Source organism: Meles meles, chromosome 10 (genome assembly GCF_922984935.1).
Source record: "Meles meles chromosome 10, mMelMel3.1 paternal haplotype, whole genome shotgun sequence".
NCBI lineage: Eukaryota > Metazoa > Chordata > Mammalia > Carnivora > Mustelidae > Meles > Meles meles.
In genome coordinates this window covers 60431706-60455777 of record NC_060075.1, presented here as the reverse complement: position 1 = coordinate 60455777, position 24072 = coordinate 60431706, and the positions used below count along the sequence as shown (strand labels likewise).

Below are 24072 nucleotides of genomic sequence, written 5' to 3'. Positions count from 1 at the left end.
CAGTTTCGGCTCTCTAGAGGGTGATGTGTAAAGCAGAATGCTAACATTTCCCATCCTTTATGCAGAAAAAGAAATTTTTTTGAAGGGTACGCTCTGCATTCTCTTTCACCACCATTAAAAGAAATGTTTTTCATATGAGTGTTATTGCTCTTAGACGTCTTATATAACACAAAAGGTAACCTGAAGGTTAGGCGATTCCGTTGAATGTTTGGGCCCAACCAGCTCCTAGTTTTTCTTTTATTGTCTGCCGCCTCCGCCCCCACAGAGTTCTTTCTCACTCCAAGTCTGGTGGTCCATGGCGCACTCTGCAGATGTTTCTCCCACACGGTGGAATCATTCCCTAGTGTGTCTGTGCACTTCCAGGCTATGCTCATATGGGAAAAGGAAAAATTGGCGAGAAATAATAAATTTCTGGATTGGTCTTATTTCCTTTCAAAAGTGCTGAAACAGAAGAAAATAAGTTGAGACCTATTCACCTTTCCCACACTGCTAGCTATAGAAAGTGGTATATAAAGTGATTTTTTTTAAAAATTGTTAAAAGTAAATAAGTAAACAAATAATGCTACTATGCCATCTTCTAGGAGTCTCAGGAGGGTTATTCTGTATTAGAAAACTTGGTTTAATTTTGTTTAAATTGTATTGTTTTAAAAAAATGAGAGTGAGAAACTGCATACTTAGAAAATTAGGATGTCTGTGGTGTTTACTGCATACAGTTCATAGACTGCATCCCATAATTATGAAACAGTTTTCATAAAGAAAATGAAAATGCCCTGTCTGCACAGGGGAGTAGGGGACCTGCACGCTGAAAAAGCAGGCCTCGGGGTGCCTGGGTGGCTCAGTGGGTTAAAGCCTTGCCTTCGGCTCAGGTCATGATCCCAGACTCCTGGGGTCAAGCCCTGCATCAGGCTCTCTGCTCAGCGGGGAGCCTGCTTCCCCCCAACTCTCTGCCTACCTCTCTGCCTACTTGTGATCTCTGTCTGTCATATGAATAAATAAAATCTTAAAAAAAAAGAAAAAAGAAAAAGCAGGCCTCGTAGATTGCAAAAGAAAACAGCCACTTTGATTTTCTCTACTACCAACTATTTATTTGCCCTTGACTGACATCTTACAGAGCATTCACAATTTGCCTGATAACTCTTTTAGTAGTCTCAGTTATAAAAATATTCTCAGTTCAAAATGAATGTGTCAATGTCTATGTTTGAAAAACAGCTCTGAACTTCACTAAAACTAGTTTCCTCATTCTCTAGCACCCCACTGGCTTGCTGAGGGTGAGAAATGTGCAGTGAATGTGTGTGTGTTTGTGTGTGTGTGTGTGTGTGTGTGTGTGTGTGTGTGTAGAGGGATGCTGGGGGTTTAGTCTTAGATTCTTTTTATTCCATCACATCTTCTCTTTTTCCTGAAGACCACAGCTTAGTCATAGTTGAAGCAGAGGGAAAGGAAAGAGTCAGGAAGAAGTTTTCATATAGCTTTCCCCATGCTCTGTTGGTGTTTAAAGCTAACTACCAACTAGGCTCTCTCAGGTAAATTCCTGACAAGGGTGATGTCTCCCCACATGAGGGATCCCTTTTAACTAATTTCAGAGAAGGTGTAGCCTGTTATAGGGGATGACAATATAGATTCTGGAACCATTGCTGGTTGTATGACATTGTATAAATCACTTACTCTCTTTCTCATTCAGTTTTCCTAGCTGAAGAGTAAGGATAACACCATCTACCTTATAAGGTTGTTTTGAGGATTAAATGAGTTAATGTAAAATACCAAGGAGAGTGCTGGGAACACAATAAGCTCTGTAAATTTTTTTCCTGCTACTACAATTGAAGAAGCAATGTCCACAGGATACAGGTCTGTAAGTAAGGGGAGAATTATAAGTCAAAGATACACATTTGGGGGTTTAAGTCTACAGATGATGTTACAGATGCTGCTAATACTATGAGATTGGATAATGACACCAACAAGGGAGTGCAGGCAATTACAATGTTTAAAGACTGAGTTCTAAACCCTGAACACTGTGAGGACTAGGGCTTGTGGAGATAAGAAGACCCCAGGAAGAGCTGCATATGACTGCAGGGAAAAACTAGGTTAGGGAGGTGTCCTATAAACAGAGGGGAGAATGAAGACAGTGCGATAATGGTGTCAGATGCTGCTGAAGAGTCAGTAAGGTAGGGCGGTGAACTGGCTATGGGATTTGACGCCATGGGCATTATGTGACTTTGTTAACAACGATTTTAGTGGAGGCGTGGGGTGGGGTAGGTGCAGGGGGTAGGTAACCTCCAATTGGAGTATGTTCAAGGGAGAATGGGAAGAGAAAAATTAGAAACGAGATTAAAGACAACTCTGAAGGGAATATGAGATAAAGTAAATGGAGATGAATAGGGACAGCCAGAAGCAAAGAGGGAGTGAAATGAACACTTTTTTAAAGTTGGGGGAAAATAGCACCCTTTTTTGCATGTTGACAGGAATAATCCAGTAAACACAGGAAAAATGAGGATTACTGAAAAATATGGGAATTGGGACACAAGCACAAAGTTTAGCCCTATTTAAGAACATGAGCATTGTATTACTGGGAACAATTTTGGGTCGTGGTGGTATGTCAGTGAAGTTCTCTTTGATGGCTTCTAGTTTTTTGTTTTCAGTGAACTAAGGAACAACATCATCAATCAATACTGAGAACATGTTGAAAGTCTGAAGGATATGAAACAATCATTGTGGAGTGTGGAAGAATGAATAGGACCGCAGAAATATGATTGCTGGACAGAATTAAGAGCTTACTTCAGGTATGTAATCATAATAGGTGAGACTAGTTTCTTGGTTGTGTGTTTTTCTCTATTCTTATTCAATGACAAAAGCGTAGATGGAAAGAAAAAACTACAGTTGGATTTAATCTTTTTTTATGATTAATAAGACCAAAACAGTGATTAAAATGATTGACCATGAAATTTAACCATCTAAGAAAGTAAGTAAATACAGGAGGAAGGGACAGACAGTGGAAAGGTGGTAGAATTGCCTCACAATCCAAGATATTGAGCTGGAAAGACAAGATGTAGAGATCAGAGAATGACATGTTTAAAGTGGAAAAGATGACAGAATTACAGTTATTGGTAAAGACAACATGAAACGAGAAATAAAGGTGCTAGGATACTAGGAAGATCAGTTATATGGATATTAAATTGCCAAGAATCACGAGAAGACTATTGGAGAAAATGACATTAAGCTACCAGTAAAAGTCTTCAAGGGATTAGGGGAGTGATCCATGGAGTGGTAAAAACTGCCACTAGGAAACTGACCTGTAAAGGATTTATGAACAGGATTTACAAGATCATCTAAAAGAGAGAAGATGCAAGATCTTCTGGAAGAGAGAAGATGCAAACTGATTTTGACATTTCCTTAGGACTTTTTTTTTTTAAATTCTCAAAGACCTATGGAAATAAGATTTCATTTTATAAAATTTTCAAAGTCTCCATTCCTTTAGAGTACTGTAAGGAAACCCAATCACTGTTGGCTGAATTTGTCAGCCAATAAAATGTTAACAAACTATCAGCAAATTACCTCAATTCCCTGGCTTCCACACCACTCTGGGGTCTCATGAGGATACACAGTGAATTTCAGTTATCAAGAAATCCAAATAAAGCTAACTTTTATATTTCATCTTTGCCTCTCCTATATTCTAGTACAGAGAGGTAAGTGCAGAAGTTGCATTTTTCAAGCTGATAGGTTACATTTCTGAAAAACTATAATAGTTCTGTGACAAATGCTGTTTATTATTCACATTTAATAATAAATTAAAAACCCAAATGTTTTCCTGATACAGTAAGCAATTTCCTTTTGTGTTCTGGGACTTTCCCTGCTGTTCCACAGGGCTGACCACACTCACATGTATCAGATAACCTGAATTTCCTGAGTTGTCTATGTACTCCCTGTACTCAAGGTTCCCAAGTACGACACATGCAGTGAATGGTTGTTTGTTTGTTTGTTTTTAATTTTAGCTGAAATACCCATTAAGGTACTTCCTGAGATTTTTCACTCCAAAAAAAGTAGAAAGAAGGCCAAAGAAATTTATCAAATAGTAAGTCAAAATGTGGTGGTCATAATAAGCACAATGAAGGTAAAATAGACCACTCTTCATATAAAACTGCTTTAATTTAATTGTAGTAGAAATAATGGAGGGAAAAGAAATGGAAGGAACAGAATAAAATACAGAGAGCCAAGAAAGACAGTAAGTATTAGAAAGGGAGTCATGTTTGAAAACAAGAATTATACTTTGTAAATTGTTCTAGGATTCTTGAAGGGATGAAGGATATTTTATTTTTGTATTATAACTTCATTCTAAGGTTGTTCCCATTGACTTGATTCTAATGAACATAAAATTCTGAAATAAAATCTCATGAGTCCATTATTAATCCAAGTCCAAATTTGATCATATTTTCAAGAGAAATGTAGTTTTAGTACTTTAAAATATAGAAGTAATTTAGGGGTGCCGGCGTGGCTCAGTTGGTTAAGCATCTGCCTTCAGCTCAGGTCATCATCTCGGGGTCCTGGGATCGAGACCTGTGCTGGACTCCCTGCCCAGCAGGGCGTCTACTTCTCCCTCTCTCTGTTCCTGCTCTCACTTGTGCTTTTCCCTCTCTCTGTCTCAAAGAAATAAAGAAAATCTTAAAAAAATAAAAAGGTATAGAAGTAATTTGGATTGACTGCTCACTGGAAGCTCAGAGTTACAAAGGAGCAGAAACATGATCTGGTCTAGCGCTCACATTTTTGTCACGAAGAGCTTGGGATAATGGATGACCAGACTGGTTTGGAGGCTTTTATTCTAAAGACTCCTCAGCCATTTTCTAGATCTATGTGTAACAATCAAGGCATTTCTTTCGGGAAAAAGTTACTTTTTTTTTTTTTTAAAAGATTTTATTTATTCATTTGACAGAGAGACGGATCACAAGCAGGCAGAGAGAGAGAGGGAAGCAGGCTCCTTGCTGGGCAGAGAGCCTGATGCGGGACTCGATCCCAGGACTCTGGGATCATGACCCGAGCGGAAGGCAGAGGCTTTAACCTACTGAGCCACCCAGGCGCCCCGAGAAAAAGTTACTTTTAAGTGTTTAGATGTGGTCCCAGGTATTTTGCTATAAACATTATGTAACATTCATATTTCAAAGAAACAGAAAAAGAATAGCTTATTTATAGAGAGTAGAAAGAAAATTTCAGACTAGTCAAGGACCAGTGATCACAAACTCAAAAGGAAGCTTCTGGTCACCAGAAGTACTACTGGAGACAAGACATCTTGCTAAACAGGAGAGGATATATGGATCTTCTTCCCCTTAGAACAAGGATTTTAACAAGTTAGAGTGGAAATAATCCTCCCGGGGAGCTATTCATTTATGCAGATGCCAGAACCCTTCCCCTAGGGTCCAGAAGTGGAGCCCTGAAAGTAGCAGAGTGTTTTGATGCAGATAAATGTCAGCCCACAAACTGAGAAATACTATCCCAGTCAGATGCCATAAATGAGATTTAACATCAAGCCACTCAAATAGGCTTTTCATGCATGAGAAGCTAAATCTCTCACATCTAGGAGCTACAATGTAAGTCTTCATCACTTGAATAGACTCTTGAAGTGATCACTGTTCAAAAGCATGAGGATCTCAATACATTACACCAAATTTTTATCAATTTACTCTAAGGGTTTTTAAGGCACTTACACATTAGTTTTTATATTCACTAAATTTGTATGCTTAGCATTTAAAATACAAAAATTTCTTAATTCCATTTCCAGTACTTCAACATAGGATATAGCACACCAATCTTAAAGAATGTGAAAGAATTTCCTGTCTTTAGGACGCTTACAAATTACATTGGGTGTATACACCCATGTATTACATAGGGTGTATATAGAGTGTCTAAACTATTGATCAGATAGAAATGATTTTTCTCTCTCTCTCCCTCTCTCTCATACACACACACACACACACACACAGACACACACACACATACACATCCTTATGTATTAACCAAAAATCTGTTTTATTATATTAGTAGACTTATGTAATAGTATATTCAAAAATATTTCCAAAGATAACATTTTTTAAAAAAATGAAAATAACAAAACCATGTGAAGAAAGCAAATTAACAAAAACAGACTGATGAATCACAGACCTTTACCCCTAAAGCAAATCATACATTATATGTTAATAAAATAAAAAAATTAACCAAAACAAAAAACCCTCCATGCTGACTATCTAGATTCTAGAATATTAAGAATAATAGCATGTCACTGGTACTTCTCTGAAGATTTTTTCCCCAATATAGTCCATTATTTTGAACTTATATCATTTTGAGTCTTGTCTGTACATTTTTAATTGTGGAAATTCTCTTTATTAGGTATCCAGTAAGCTCAGAAAAATATTATATGGTAAAGAAATAACATGATATAGGAATGATATTTTTTGTTCTATTCTTATTGAAAAATGTAAATATTTAAGTGCAATAATTAGAATACACTTTGTATTCTATTCTAATAATTAGAATACACTTTTTGTCTTCATCCAGACTGATCTTCTTGAAATATAATTTTCAGAACAAGACTCATCAATTTTTCTTTCTTTCTTATTATCTTTACTGTTTGATCATTTTTATTGTTTATATGCTGCAAAATTATAGGCCTTCTCTATTTTGCTTCTTTTTCGTACATAATGTAAAATTATCCATTTAAAAACAGGAGCTTCATTAATAGTTTTTTTAATAGTTTTTAATAGTTTTTTTTTAAACCCCACAAATAAAGATGTTCTTAAGCTTAATGATAGGATTTTAAAATTAAATGTCATATGAGGTTTGAGCTCTGAAACTTTAATTTGTTCCATTTTCTCCTACTTTCATAGGAATAAATTTTAATATCTCCCTGCTTGTAAACTCTGTTTTAAATAAGTGAGATTTGCTTGTAGCATCAATGGCTGAAGTTTTGTCACTTCATTAATTGATATTTGCCTAAGGATTTCTAACTAGTCTTGAACAAAATGCAACCAAGTTTAGCGAACTCTATCATGTAATTAAATACTATTGGATGACACAGGACGGCTTACAAAATTGTTCTTTAATGGCTCACACATTTCTAAAATCTTTGGGATATCTGGGATACATTTTCTATTGTCTTGTTGATGTATTCTTTTGTATTGAACACCACCTTCACAACAAACAATTTTCTAGATAAATTATAACAGTATATATAAAATATTTTTGAATTCTAAAAATATACCTTTTTGAATACTATTACTAAATATATGTCTAACACAAACAATTTCAAAAACATCTCTATATCAGTTTCATTTTTTAAAGATTTATTTACCTATTTTTAGAGAGAGTGAGAGGGAGAGAACATGAGTGGGGGTGGGGTGGGAAGGGGTAGAAGGAGAGAGATTCTCAAGCAGACTCCCCACTGAGCATGGAACTTGACATGGGGCTCCATCTCACAACCCTGAAATCATGATCTGAGCCCAAGTCAAGAGTTGGACGCTTAACTGAATGAGCCACCCAGGTGTCCCAACTACCATCAGTTTCTTAATTTAGAAAGAACACTGCTTTTATCACTATATTATACTCTGCCAAAGTTTGTATAATATCACCACAAAACAAAAATATTTGTTATCTTTATTATTAAAAATTTTATTGACACAGGAGTATCAGCTATTCACATTTGGCAGGATAGACTATTAAAAACTGGTTTGATTCCATGAAATGGATGAAAATATTGGCTTATTCTTGGTATTATCTGATTTTCCATTGGGAATATCAGATGACACTGAGATAAAAATGGTATCATTGAACTGACTGCAAAGTTCTTCAGCTAATGGAGCCAAAACATTACCAGCTACAATTTCATTTTTTGTTTGTGCACAGGAAAATCTGTAGTAGTTACAAGTGAAATGTATTTTAGATTAAAATTAAATTTAGATTAAATTTAAATTTAGATTAAATTAAAATTAAATTTAGATTAAAATTAAAATACAAAAGTATTTTAATCTAGGTAAAGTCAAGTTTCAGAAAGTATGCATACCTTCCATAGTCATGTGTTAAACTGTCACCTTTGAACAGAGTCTTCTCAAAATGAGTAGTCCTATGAAATAAAACTGATGCTCCTTACCACATTTATTTTTTCTGGTTTTCGTATAATCAGTGATCTCACTAAGGTAAACCTCTCCCCACCTTTTGAGTATTATAGATTGATAAATATTTTATGGAAGTTATATAGATAGAACTAATTATTAGAAAAAAATTTAATACTTAATTTATCATTAAATATGCACTTATTAATATTTGAATTAGTGATGCAAATTAGCTGTCTGATGATTTTGTTCTTACAGACTATTGTATAGGCCAGGGTAAGGCTGCTTAGTGCATCACATGGATACCAGATGCCATTAATAAATGGTCTCCCAACATCTCCCACTTAGATGGAATTAGCTGTCCTTAGACACTAATTATCTTGACACACACCGGTTTACCAGCAATGCCGTGTACTGTTTCTGAAATGGACGTGTTAGTTGCAATTTTTCTGGAGAGGGCCGAGCAGGCTGAACAGAAACCATTGTATGTGGAAATCCTTCATATTAAACTAAAGTGAGAACTTTCATCACTGCACAGTATCTCTCACATTATGAGAAGTTGGAAGAAGCTGAAAGTACAAAATGAGGTTTATAAAACTTAATCCAGTATGTATATTTTTAAAAGATTTCATTTATTTATCCTAGAAACAGAGAAAGAGACAGAGAAAGAGAGAGATCATAAGCAGGGGGAAGGGCCAGTATATTTTAATACTGCTCTTAATAACTCATTACTTATAATAAACAGTATTTTATTAAAAATGAAAATAAAAATCCCAGATTCCCAGATATACTGAAAAGCTGTAGTAATCAAACGGCATGGTACTGGCACAAAAATAGACACATAGATCAATGGGACAGGATACAGAGCCCAGAAATACACCCATGCCTATATTGTCAATTAATGTAGGACAAAGGATGCAAAAATACCTAAGGTGGAAAAGACATATCTATAAAAATGTTGTTAAGGCCAATGTCCAAAAGATTGCTGCCATGTTTTATTTGAGGAGTTTTGTGGTTTCAATTCTCACATTTAAGTCTTTAATTCACTTGTACTTTATTTCTGTATATGGTACAAGATAAACTCAAATTTCATTCTTTTGCATGTTGTAGTCCAGTTTCCCAATGCCATTTATTATCTATCCCTCAGGGAAGGAAAATGTAAGAAAAAAATAAATTGTTGGGATTAGACTATGGGGACAAAATAAAAAGTGTCTGCACACCAAAGGAAACCACTAACAAAATGAGAAGTCAACCTACTGAATGGGGGAAGATATTTGCAAATGATATATCCAATAAGGGGTTGATATCCAAAATATATAAAGAATTTATACAACTCAAACCAAAACAACAATAACAACAACAAAAAAAAGAGAACAGAAAAACCAAAAACCAAAACCAAAACAAGTAAGTTGATTAAAAATGGACAAAAGATGGGAGCAGACATTTTTCAAAAAAGACATACAGATGGCCAACAGACACATGAAAATATGCTCAACATCACTCATCATCAGGGAAATACAATTCAAAACCACATGAGATACCATGTTATACCAGTCAGAACGGCTTGCAGTAAAAAGACATTAACAGGAAATAACAAGTGTTGGTGAGGATGTGGAGAAAAAGGAACCCTTGTGCACTGTTGGTGGGGATTGAAATTGGTGCAGTTATTGAGGAAAATAGTATGGAGGTTTCTCAAAAAGTTAAAAATAGAAATGTATGATCCAGCACACCACTACTGGATAATTGCACTAAGAAAACAAAACACTAATTCAAAAAGATACACGCACCTCTGTTTATTGCAGCGTTATTTACTATAGCTAAGATATGGAAGCAACTTAAGGGTCCACACATACAATAGCCAAACAAGACAAGATTAGATCTTTCAGAGGATGGGTTAAACAGGCAAAGGGGATTAAGAAATACAAAGTTCCAGTTACAAAACCAGTAAGTCATGGTGCCTAGGTGGTGCAGTCAGTTGAGCATTTGACTTTGGGTTTGAGCTCAGGTATGATCTTGGGGCAGTGGGACTGAGCCACACGTCAGGCCCCGCACTCAGTATGGAGTCTGCCGAAAATTCTCTCTCCCTGTCCCTTGGCCCCTTCCACTTGTGTTTGCTCTCTCTGTCTCTCTGAGATAAATAACTGAACCTTAAAAAATACAAAACAAAATAAGTCAGAGATTAAAAAGTACAGTGTAGGGAATGTAGTCAGAAATACTGTAATAACATGTAATAACATGTTGTATTGTGACAGACAGCAGTTACATTTATTGTGATAAATACTGAGTAATGTGTAATGTGTAGAATTCTCGAATCATTATGTTGTACACCCGAAATTAATGTAACATTGTGTGTCAACTATACTTCAATCATGAAAAAGAACAAATAAATAAACTGGATAAAAGTTTTCCAAAACAAAGATGAAAAACCAGAAGCAAACATCAACAGGGCCTTTGGCAACTGTACTTTTTTGGACATGTCTCCTTTGCCTGCTAGACTTCCCTGTATTTTCTCTCTCACTGATACTAACCTACTTTATTGTAAACTTTTAGGCTTTTAAAATATATGTAAAAATAATCTCATGCTAAACTGATATTTGGCATATCTAAATTATCACACTTAATCAGTACCATCTTTTTCTTTTAATTAAAGTCTTTTGTTGAAACAATAGTCCCTTTTGTGTGCATCTTTCCTGTATATTTCTGAAATGCAAGGGGAGGGTTTAGACAATCTTCCATTCCAGATAGGTTATGGCCTCTGTTCCTTATTACTGGCAGAACTCTGAAGAGCGCAGATGCTCAGGCATCACTACAATCTTACTAAATCAGAACTGATATTTGGCATATCTAAATTATCACACTTAATCAGTACCATCTTTTTCTTTTAATTAAAGTCTTTTGTTGAAACAATAGTCCCTTTTGTGTGCATCTTTCCTGTATATTTCTGAAATGCAAGGGGAGGGTTTAGACAATCTTCCATTCCAGATAGGTTATGGCCTCTGTTCCTTATTACTGGCAGAACTCTGAAGAGCGCAGATGCTCAGGCATCACTACAATCTTACTAAATCAGAATTCCAATGATCCACAGATAACAATGATGCACAAAGACAAGGATTGCTTCTTTCCGTTTCCTATAACGTAAATCTACACAAGTTAGAATTTGGGACTTTTTGCTGCTAAAATGAAAGAATACATTCAACAGATGAACTCATTATTGATGGGTACTGAGGTGTCTGGAATGATCGGAAATTCTGACTACAGAGGTGTTAGAGTTGCAGGATTCCAGAAAGAAGACAAGAGAAAACCATCAATGCTTACTTCTTTGGCTAATAACTTTTCCTAATTGAGTCTATGGGGAGGAAGGTGTTTAATATGTTATGCTATTGAGAAGAAATATTGAGAATACAGACTGCAGTGAGCTTTGAAAAAATACTCTAATAAAAGAAAAACATTGTTAATTTCCTTTCACTGAGACAGGCTTGAGATAAAGCCAGCTTGCTTCCATAGTGTTGCTGACAATCATGACATCAAAAATATTTTAAGATTCTGAAAGTCCAACTAGTCTCTGTGTTTTCTACCTTTCCTTCTTTCCTTGAGATTCTTATTAATGTGTTCTATCTCATTGACTGATTTGCAAATGTTGAACCACCCTTGCACCCCAGGGATCAATCCCACCTGGTCATGGTGGATAATCTTTTTAATGTACTGTTGGATACTATTAGCTAGGATCTTGTTGAGAATCTTGGCATTCATATTCATCAGGGATATTGGCCTAAAATTCTCCTTTATGATGGGGTCTTTGCCTAGTTTGGGGATCAAGGTAACGCTGGCTTCATAGAAAGAGTCTGGAAGTTTTCCTTCTGTTTCTATTTTTTGAAACACCTTCAGGAGAATAGGTAAATTTCTTCTTTGAATGTTTAATAGTATTCCCCAGGGAATCCATCAGGTCCTGGGCTCTTGTTTTTTAGCTCAATCTTGTTATTAGTTATTGGTCTATTCAGGTTGTCAATTTATTCCTGTTTCAGTCCTGGAAGTTTATAGGTTTCCAGGAATGCATCCATTTCTTCTAGGTTGCTTAATTTATTGGCATATAGCTGTTGATAATAAATTCCGACAATTTTTCTATAGGAAGCTTATTTCTAATTACCATTACTGTCTAGGTTAAATGACATCACCCCATAATGTGTGCCATATCTTACAGGATTCTACCCACGGTTCTACTGCAAACTCCACACTAAATGACATATTACCAGTAAAATAAAATTTGAGAACCTTTAATAAATGTTAATCCAAGTTGCCAGTGTTAAATATAACAAGGATTCATGTACTTTGGTGATTAATTCAACTTCAGATACACAATTACAGATCCACTTATTGCTGAATATCTTGGCCATGAGGTGATTAGATTAAGTTTAACAAAAATAGTTAGAATGAGATGAAGGGGAAATAAATGATACACCAAATACAGCTAAAGTAATGGGCAATTCTGTTAAATAAAATCATGTATAGGACTGGGCTCCATTTAGACACACGGCAATCCTATAAATAAACCTATGACTTTATCACTCTTAGAGTGATTAGAAATTCCGCAGTCAACCACCTAATCACTGAATCTATCCTGCAACTAAGCTGCTTATCCTCTGAATTTTATTTTTTCTTTGGAGCATCAAGTTGTATAGGAGTTCATCTAAACTTAAAATCCTGAGCCTATACTTTTAAAGATCATCCTTGGATATCCGATATCATGGAATGGAGAAACATCATGTATTTTGATGTCAGACTTCAGAGTTTTAAATTTGGTAGCGACACCAACTATGTGTCAGGGTTTTGAGACAGTTTTTAAACCTCTGTAGCCTCAGAATTTTTCTTCTGGAAAATGGTATTAACAGTGCCTAACTCCCAAGATTTTAGAGACTAAATTAAATAATTCTAATTGAGTGCTACTCAGTAAACAAATGTGCCTTCCCTCTCTATCCTTCCTGATGGTAGATTAGCAGATCTGAGAATCTTCATAATTATTTGCCAAGTCAGTTTGCATCTCTCCATTAGAAGTGGCAAGTAATTGATGAATCCTATTTTTAGTGCTTTTCGGCTTGAGAGAATGTGAGAGAGGTAGTGCTTCCAGTCAAGAGTAAGCATAAATTACATGTCATCACTCAAGATTAATTTACAACATTTTTAGTAGTTATATGATCTGTCATCATGTATTAGTACTCAGCCAGAGAAAACTGGACTGGAAAATTAGCAAGGTTGAAGGTGAAGAATAAAGTGCCCCAGTTAACACATACAGACCCTGGGAACACTACTTATCTGGAAAACTTGTAGCTTGAAAATGTCTGCATTTCTTTAAAAAAAGCATTTATAATGATGGTGAGGGTGACTAAGAGAGAAAAGAGGGAATGGATAAATTTGTATTTACTTTAAGAAAACTGAACTTCACCACAGAAGTTATCTTTTATAGTTTTTGAATTATTTCCATTTTTAGATCACTCCTATAGACTCATATATAATCAAGCATACGTATGTATTTATATATTACTCAACAAACTATTCTGATACACTAAAAACTTACCTAAAGATTTGTGAAGCCTCTCTTTTCCTTGCCATTCCTTGAGGATGTAACCTATAGACTAAAGTCTTTAGGAGGTAAAATATGACTATTCAGAATTTATTATGCTATAAATTTAGCAATTTTAAGCCAGCAGAGGGCTCCCTGCTTTGACATGGTTCTACAGATGCAAAGTCCAGCACAAACAGTTGGTAAGGAACCAAAGTAGGGCTTAATGTTTGTTATGGGCTTAAATATTTGCTCTGTGTTAAATTAAGAAGTTTAAAAAGATGAATGAAGCAAAGCCAAGTCTCTCCTTCTGACGTTTGAGATATAATGTGTTAATTGTTTCATTGTGCAAAATTTAGTCTTCCTCTGCTTCACCAGTTTGAAAACCAAATGTGCTTCAATTTTGTATCATGAGTCTGCATAGACACCTGCTGTCTGATTCTTCTCACAGTTTTACATTTCTCTCTGTTCAGAGCATAAATAACACACTTTATTCACTCACTCATTCATTCATTCATATATTCATAACACACTTTAAAGATGAGACTGACTAGCTGATCAGTATCTTAAACCTGGAGATGAATGTAGGCAAAGCTCAGTGAAGAACAGCATTGTTTTCATGCTTATAATTGTGATTACAGTAGTCCCCCCCCTCCTTATCTGCAGGGGATACATTCCAAGACTCCCAGTGGATGCCTGAAACCACAAATGAGTACCAAGCCCTATATATACTATGCTTTGTCTTATACACACAAACCCATGATAAAGTTGAATTTATAAACTAGGCAGAGTAATAGATTAACAATAACAACTAATAATAAAGTAGAACAATTATAACAATATAGTGTGATAAAAGTTGTGTGAACGTTGTCTCTTCAAATATCTGATTATACCGTACTTACCCTTCTCCTTGTGATGATGTGAGCAGATGAAATGCCTACCTGATGAGATGAAGAGAGGCAAATGGCAAGACACTGTGATGCAGTGTTAGTCTACTCCTGACCTTCTGACGGTACATCAGAAGGAGGATCATCTGTTTCCAGACCACAGTTGAGTGTAGGTAACTGAAACCATGAAAAATGAAACTCTGGATAAGGGTGGCCTGTTGTACTTAAACTGTGCCTTTAAACCTAAGAACTACTGCAAGAAGGGAAGAAAAAAATTCCCACAGTTTTCAACCCCTCCCGTCATTTTGAAGTGTATCCTACTTCTTATATCCTACTTCTTATTGGATACATTTTGAAGTGTATCCTACTTCAGTTCCTACCTAATAGAATACTCAGCAGATTTTTACAATCCCAATGAATAATGTCCACACAACACTTAGGACAAATTTATTTAGAAAGGTTTATTAACATTATTGTGACAATTTAAAATACAGGTATCTTCCAGTTTTTGAAATTATGGATTAATTAAGACACCTCAGTTTTATGAAAGACCTACATATTACTGGCCTATAAGGCCTAACCCTAACCAATAAGAACAAGAAGAATTTTTGCTTCTGCGAAAAAAGGTGAAAAACAAAAATATCATTCAGTGTTTGTTTTGCAATGAGCAGTTCTCGAGGCCACACACACCTCAGGCAGTGAGAAGAGCCGGATCAAGCTCCTTCCCAGGGAACTACACTCAGCATCTTAGCCCCAAGCTGCCATAACTTTGAATGATGTCTCTGAGCATCTCTGCTTTATTCCCATTTATATTCTTTACCCATTAGCAAGATCAGTTTTAAGGCACCAGAAAAACTTTGAGACTGCTCAAAATCTTTCTATATAAATTTGTAGTAATTACTTCTTCACTTTACACCATTTTGGCTTAGGAAAGATTTCATAAGAAGTCTCTATTTCAGGTAATGGGGGAAACCTATATTGGGAATTGCAGGTTTCTGAAATTACAGGTTTATGAAAGATCTGACTTTTTTGTGAAAGTGAAAATTTCTTTCAGCTAGTGGAAACAGGTACTATTGTAGGTCTTTCATAATGCATAAAAGTGCAGCATAACACAAGCTTTGAAAAGCAGGGGATACCTGTACTGCGTGCTCTTCAAATTGCCAAGACAAACAGGTCAAACGTATCAGACATAGGTATTGACTGTTGAATACACATATTCTGACAAATTCTATTCATTTTCATTTCAGTCATGTCTTTTTCAGAATGTAGCTCCTTAGGTTATGTGGTTTTCAAAGGTAAATACAGACTTAGGCAGACCACTAATGTAACACATTTTTATGAGAACAAATATTTATTTAAGCACAATTTTAACAAACAGAAGCTGTCAAAAATGCAAATGAAATCTTCATTCTTTTTAAGTTTTTTCCCTTCCTTTTCTTATATTCTTTGGCTTAGACACCACCAGTAAATACAACATTATTGTATTTAAAATTACTTTCTTTCAACCCTAGCAATAAAAGAAAGTAACTGCAGCTGACTTTAATTTTAATAGAAAACAACAGATATGAAAAGCAAGCATAAGTAAATAAGCATATTTACCTTTCATTAAAGAAATGGTTCATATAATCATTATATAATTATATGAGGCAATCACAATATACTGTGGTTGTGGGCAACTGATTAAAACAAAAGAATTGAATACAAACTTATTTCCAAGGGCCGGAGGCAAGTTGTTTCATGCTTCTAACTCCCCAGAAAGCAATGCAGATGGAAAAAAAAATCTGAAGAAATAAAATACAAAGAGGAAAAACAATTAAAATGGAATCAATACTTTTGCTCAACTGAGTTAAAAATATCGTTGTGGGGAAAAAAGAACATAAACATTTTAGACAGTTAAATTAATCAAATTGAATTTAGCAGTTGTTCACTGATAGAATTTAGCCAACATAACTTAAAAGCATTACATTGGAGACAGCAGTGGGAGTAAAAAGTTTTGGTTTTGTTGCTTTTATTTTTTATACTCTCAAATCTGGGGCATTTCTAGGGATGGGACCATGAAAGTTAGATACGGAATGAGACAGAACTTTCTTCTGGCATCTGGGCATACTGTATGTAGAATGTACTGTATGAAATGATCTCACTGTTTATATAGTTTAAGAAGCACTTGGAAAAGGAGAAATAAAAACATTAGAAAGAATCATTCCTCTCTGGGGCAATGTGATCTAACATGTTATGAACTTTACCCAACATGAAGTAAAGGTTAAAAACCACTGCTGACTTACCTTCTCAGTCTGTTGATCTTATCAGGTATAAAAAAATGTACTACAAAATTCTCTTTAAAATTGATGACATAGCTAAGCGATAATAAGCAGCCAGCAGACTTCATTGAGTTTACTTTCTTGCTTTCAAGTAACATCCCATATTCATAATAAATCATCCCAAATTAACCAAATAAAACTCTTAATTTCTGATGATCCTAGCAAGAATGATCATACAGGCATTCTCATAAGAATTTATGGTTGTAGAATTTTTTATTATGCATAATTTAAATGCCACAATGCCATAATACACATATCTTCTCTTGAGGTAAAATCCAAGCATTAGTCATGATCTTTATGCCTCAGAGCACTTCTAAGCCAACCTATCCCTTTACTCTTACCTGTGCACTAAAATTTAACTCTAAGATTGTTTTTATGATTTCCATTTTAATTGTTACTGGTATGATGATGGAAAAGAGTGATGATGATGGGGTTATCAAGATAGCTGTGCAAGTGTCTCTCCATATGTTTTTTAAATGTGCAAACCTCTCCCAACTACTAAAATATGATCAGGTCTTCACCCCAGGAAGATCACTATTCCTGAAAAATCCACAAAAATATACAAAGGAGTGTATTTAAGTAATAAGATGAAGGCTTGAGGAACATTTTGGGGTGATGGACTGGGGGGAAGCCATGGGCATTAGCTGAGGCCAGCCATCAATTTAAAGAAAATAGCATAGGGGCACCTGGCTAACTCAGTCATTAAGCATCTGCCTTTGGTTCAGGTCACGATCCCAGGGTTCTGGGATCGAGCCCTGCATCCACTTCCTGCTCAGCAGGGGAGTCTGCTTCTCTCTCTCCCACTCCCCCTTGCTTGTGTTCCCTCTCTCTGTGTCAAATAAATAAATAGAATCTTTAAGAAAAAAGAAAGAAAGAAAATAGCGTGAATTGTGTTTTTTTAAAAAAAAGATATTTATTTATTTATTTATTTACCAGAGAGAGAGAGAGAGAGAGAGCGCACAAGCAGGGGAAGCAGCAGGCAGAGGGAGAAGCAGGATCCCTGCTGAGCAAGGAGCCTGATGCGGGACTTGATCCCAGGATTCTGGGATCATGACCTGAGCCGAAGGCAGATGCTCAACTAACTGAGCCATGCAGCCATTCTTGAACTGTGATTATTTTGCTATGAAAGTCTGAATATGAAAACAGAGCACCATCACCACCACCTTCCTAACACTGATATTTCATTTTCACGGGTGGGTTGTTCAGTTTCATATGAACCTTATGGTTCTTTCTAAAAAACCATTATCCTTCACATTAGGCAGTCTGAAGTTTTCTTCAAATACATTCATTCGTTTCAGCCTATAATATGCACAATATAAAAAAATATATATCAAAAATAAAATGTACAGTTATATTGAAGCAGAAGTCAAGAATAATATTAACATTATGGAATTGCCTCAGAAATCAAATACAATATATTTAAAGGCTGGTTTTGATTTTGTTTCTTTTGACTGTAATTCAAGAAAAATGACCTCATGGGATTTCTCATGTTGGTGCCAAGGAAAATAATACCAAGGTGGGGAGTATTTATGAAGGCCCTTTGTGTGGTGAATTGCATTACTTTATGAAGATGGGTAATGTTGACAGAAGACTAGCTGCAAAGACAACTTTCAAATGGGACAGAGATGATAAATGCATATTATCAGTATAAGTAGTCCCATTCAGATCCTTAATATTCATTGAGCAACTAAATGATACCTTGTGTTGTGCAAGGCAGAGGAACCTGAAATATATTTGGCAGCTGAAATTTTTATAAATTTTGAATTCAGTGTTCAGGCTCACAAGGATTCTATAAGTGAAGGCTAGGGAGAATGAAACCACTAAATTATTTGTAAAATTTTGCTCTCTTCTTCCCTACTCCCCACCCACTAGACTATCCATTCTTTCATCTGGGATCCCAGATATAGTAAGAACTTCTGATTTAACAAGAGAATGAAACAAAATTACAGTTCAGTTCGTGCCTTTGTTGTTAATCCACAACTTCACAATTAAATCCTTCCACTTTTGAAACTAATTCAAGTCCTATTTCCTTAAGGATCCATCCCTAACTAAAACACGTTGCCTTTTCTGGTGATCTAAAATGCATTTAGCTTCTTACAGAAAAAGATGCAATGTTGGACAGTTTGTAGTTTTATTTTATTTCTCTGTTTTGTTTGTTTGTTTGCCTGTTTGTCCCTATATATTATCTCTTTAAAAAGATGGAATGAAAACCTGAGGAAGCACAGGAGTCCAGTTTAAGTTCAATGTTAATGTGCAGTGAGATCCTTGCTTAAACTAGCCATTGTCCTAGGTGCCTTATTGGATTATAATGTTTAATGTTTATTACAAACCTTGATAGATTGGTGCCCAATTTACTCATGTGGTGATAGGAACTTAGAATTTATGGGGTTTACCAAGAAATCACAAAACTACTAAATATCAGAGCTGGGATATGTTTTTTTGTGTGTTTGTTTACATAGCATCTCCCAGAAAATCTAACTGTACATCCTAGGAAATCAGTTCAGTGAATATGTACATCAGTAGGGAATCATTTCCTTTCTTTTTTACAGCCCACTGTCCTTGCCTCATGATTTTTTGAGTCAGTAACTGCTAGGTTTCTGACACTTTTCACAATCAACATTTTAATAAACTGGAGTTTTTATATATAATGAAATCCAGAATGACAAAAAATCATAAAAATTAATATAATAAATATGTCCTTCTCAAAATATGTACAATCCTAAAATACTTACTTGATTTCATTAGAAAATAGTTAAGTAGGAAAAAATAGATTTGTTCTTATATTTTGAATGTATATGTGTTTTATATATATATATGTATTATATTTTATATATATATACTGGACTTAAATGTATATTCACATAAAATTTTAAGTGGGAAAATTTTAGATTTTCTCTTGTCTGAAAATTCTCTTGGTTTTTGTATCAACTTATTCAATTTGGTTCACCATAATTGATTAGATTAAATGCATCATTTGAAAAAGATTTTCATTAACATATTTCCCAACCAAGTATTTGTTCAAGGAAGACAGAGGAACTACTACTTGGACCAGTGTAAGAAAAAATGGCAATGAAAGCAGATTTTTTTTTTTTTTCAATATTCTTCTCTAATCAGAGATACAATGTTTCTGGATATGTACGAACTCAATGAACACTTATTTTATCCTAGGTCTGGGCAAGTCCCAAGATTTTAACAGCTGGATTCAAAATATGAAACAGAGGAAGTTCACTCTTGGTGTCAAGCCCTGCTTGAGCTAACACATCATTAGTGGCCCTTGTCTTCGGGCTATTTCCTTGACTTCCCAGGCCCCTAGATTCTGATGCCTGAACTTTGGCCTGTGCAGATGCTCTCCCCATTTCCTCTACCCCTTTCCAAAAAAGTGCATCAATTGACAGGTGGTTAATCTGAGGCACTAATCATACTAAAACACCAGTGGGAACAGATATTTTATTCTGCTGCTCTTCCCTGTTATGTCTGTGTTTTAAGAGGCCTTATTAAATATGGCTCTACTAATGAGCAAATCAGATATCAAATCTTAAGGGAGACAGAATAGTATCAGAGGAGGTATTTATGTGCATGTGACATCTCCTCAATCTGCTATCTCTCAAATTACAAAGCTGGAGGATTGTTCTTACACCTATATCCATAATCTGACTCTGTTGGTTTGAATCCACCAACTTCTATGTATTAATAAATGACCTGAGGCACAAATAAAATAGCATCTTAGGTAGTGGATAATTTCCATTAGAACTAGCTAGCAACACCCTACACGTCTCAAATCATTTTACCTTCAGTATACTGGCAAATAAAATGGAAGTTTTGAATAAAGTACATGAAAAATACCCACAGGAGAAACTAAATCTCTGAAATAGCTGAAATAGATTTTGATTCTCATACATGGATTTATTGTGACAAATACTGAAATAGAACACACTGAGAGAGAAAATCTCATTTAATTTTATGCTTATTCACAGGAGCAATATAATTATGTACACTAAATCACTAAAAAAAAAAATCAAGCAAGTTAGAAAAGCTAAGTCATTTTGTAAATGGTGGGCATAGTTTCTTGATAAATTCTACCTTGACAAGGAAGAAACGTGGTTTAGCTATAAATAGCATTTTTTGGTGAAGATTTGAGACTTAGTTACTTTCAAATAATTAAAAAGAATATTACCACCTATTTCATTGCATATATTTTCAGCCAAATTCAGACTTTTGTATGGATTTCCTAAATTCTCCTGGAATGGATATACTAATTTTTTATGCCTAACATATCATATCCTGCCTATAAAAGAAAGAGTTTATTTTTTACCTAAAAATTATTTCTCTGACATTGATGAGGTTCATATAATAACAGCTGACTGGCCATTTATCACAACGACACCAAAGACAACAGCAACAATTTGTTTTAAGAACAACACATTACACATACAGAAGTTTCTACCAAATTATTTGGAGAAAAACAAAACCAATTCCTTGTTAAATATACTTTTTAACATAATATTTTGATTTTTTAGGGGTGACGATTGCTGTACAGATAAATAGACAAGAACTTAAAGAGAGTTCAAACCTCAATTGCTACAAAATATCTCCATTTCCTATTTAATGCAAGAGACAAACACAAACAGAACTAGATTAAAAATTGGAGCCAAATGCGGGTCATGATCTCAGGGTCCTGAGATCGAGCCCCGCATCAGGCTCTCTGCTCAGCAGGGAGCCTGCTTCCCCCTCTCTCTCTCTGCCTGCCTCTCTGCCTACTTGTGATCTCTCTCTGTCAAATAAATAAATAAAATCTTAAAAAAAAAAAAAAAGAAATTGGAGCCAAATGGACTGAAAGTCCTTCTGAAGTGAAAACATCCAAAAGATATTAGGTAATAATACATTTTTTTCCTTAGACTTTTACAAGGATACAGTTTAACAAATGCCAACCCAAAGGAAATGGGGAATTATGGGTTTTACCTCTAGTATATTCTATATATGACTAAAAAACTAAGGGTCATATACAGACAAATCGACAAAAGGCTTAAGACAAATAATTTCCAGGCACTGCAACAATTACTTGGAAGTCTTGTGTTCTCTCTCTGTGTTTATTTCTGTATCGTATTCAAAGCAGATACAATCACCACTATAGTTAATATGTGCTCCTTTCAGATTTACTACTACCAAGATGTAAATCAAGTATTATTGTTTTATGTTTATTTTTAAATATATATTGAAATTCTTAAGTGAGGGAAAACAATATAAAAGAAAGTTTATGTGAATGTCCATGATAACAAAGTCTTATTTAAAATGAATATATATTTTTCTCAATCATTACACTTGCTCTGATATTAATTTTCAAACAAGATAATATATTAAACATACCTGATCATGGTATGTTTTCTTTTAAAAGAAAATAAACATAAAATAAACATTGGAACAAAAGTTTTAAATAATTAAGCTGATTTCTGAAACCTAAAAAATCAGGTATTTCATTATTTTACTACTCAGTGGGGGCAACAGACTCTAATGACTTTAGAGACAAAAAAGCACTAAGTTAATTTAGATAACAAATACAGAATCTTCATGGAACCATTTCTTCAGTTCCCCAGAGATGATTATCTCAATTATGTACAATAATTTATTCACTTCTAAAAGTCTAAACAACTCAAGAAAGTATATATCCTTTCAACAATATCCCTATACAATGTCCTATTGTTCTTCTATACCACACTTGAGCTATCATGACATTTGAAAACCAAAAACATTAATAAGAATGTTAGAGATCACTTAGAGGTCTTCAAGACCCACCTATAATTCAGAGAATATCCTTGAAGACAGTTGTCATGAATTAGCTACCGTGCATGCAAACCCATCTGGTCAAAATTGTATAAACTGTAAGTAGCATAAAGTGAAAATAGATGCTACATTTCTCAAAAACATCTGTGGATTTTTCATTTTTGAATTCAAAGTTATGAATAAAGTGTCTTTATAGATACAGGACTTTAAAATTGTCTAATATTAACAATACTTGTTCTGAGGGTATGACTACTCAGTAAGAGATTTTAAAATTGCCTTTAATTTCTTACTACATTCTTGCTTTTCTTTATGTATAATGATACATCTTCAATTCATGTTGATTTCCTGGAAGATTTCTAAATATTTTAATATGTATACTCTAGATATCCAGGCTTCCTTCCAGTTCTTCCCAGGTCATTATTTCCCCCAGCTTGAAGTATCTCAAAGGGATCATCAGTGTAAGAAAAGGTCAAACTTACCACAATTAAAGAATAGAGAAAAATTAAAGAGACAACCAAAGTTAATTAGTCACGATTTATATCTATAGAATCATAAGAATATGTGCCTTGTCAAAACTGAAGCCTGACAGTATTTTTCTAATCATCAAAATACTCAACGTAGAAGGGTAAGATGTTTTTAAGAACTCCCTATTTTGAATTGTAGGATAAAAAACAATATGGAGACATGGAGAGAAAGTTACAATAAGGTCAAATAATAAAGGACCAAGTATCACTGGTGAGAATGAATGTTAGGTTGAATGTTGACCACTCTGTTGGAAAAATACTTTAGGAAAGGTGTACATTATGAAAAGCATCTGTTTATACTAATACTCTTCCTCTTGTACTTACCATGGAGCCTCACATTCTTTACTTTTTATGGGTGTGAGAATGAAAAAATATCAGAGCAGTGAAAATTTTTAAGGATAGTCTCTTTTAGTTTTTATAAAGTTGGGAATAAAACAAGAGTAGGAAAAATATGGCACTCGATGAACATTACCTAGTTTGACCTGAGACACTTTTATATATTAAAATTAGTCACAGGCAAAGCATTGTAAATAACCTGATCCCTTTCCCTAAAAACTATTACCATACTTTTTAAAAAAATATAAGGTAGTTCAGTGAATTCAGAAATTCATTCATTTTTTTAACTTGCATATTTCTGCAAAGAAATTCTAGCTACAACTAAAATTTCATTTCGTTTTCCTGAGTATGCCTAACATTGGCACACAACTGTTTGCTTCCTACCCGGTATATATTGAAACTGAAGATTTTTGAATAAAATGTTGCTGGACTAATCACAGTCCTTAGGTGTCCTTAACAGAACTCTCTGTAATGATGAAAAACATGATATTTAATCTAAAATTCAAAGTACTACACCTTTTTAATCCCCTTTTACCTCTGACTACTGAAATTTAAAGCATTCACATCCTAAAATCAGAACTCTGTTTTAAC

General features: G+C 34.7%; 1 protein-coding gene across 1 annotated transcript in view; it reads right to left on the bottom strand.

Annotated features, from left to right (window-relative positions):
* Positions 1-14971: 14971 nt before the first annotated feature.
* The window catches only part of AGMO (alkylglycerol monooxygenase), a 371384-nt gene continuing 362283 nt past the window's right edge, over positions 14972-24072 (bottom strand). The window contains exon 13 of the mRNA XM_046020061.1: positions 14972-16306. Coding sequence (XP_045876017.1) covers positions 16232-16306 — 75 coding nt within the window. The 3' untranslated portion in view covers positions 14972-16231. The remainder of the gene's footprint in view (positions 16307-24072) is intronic.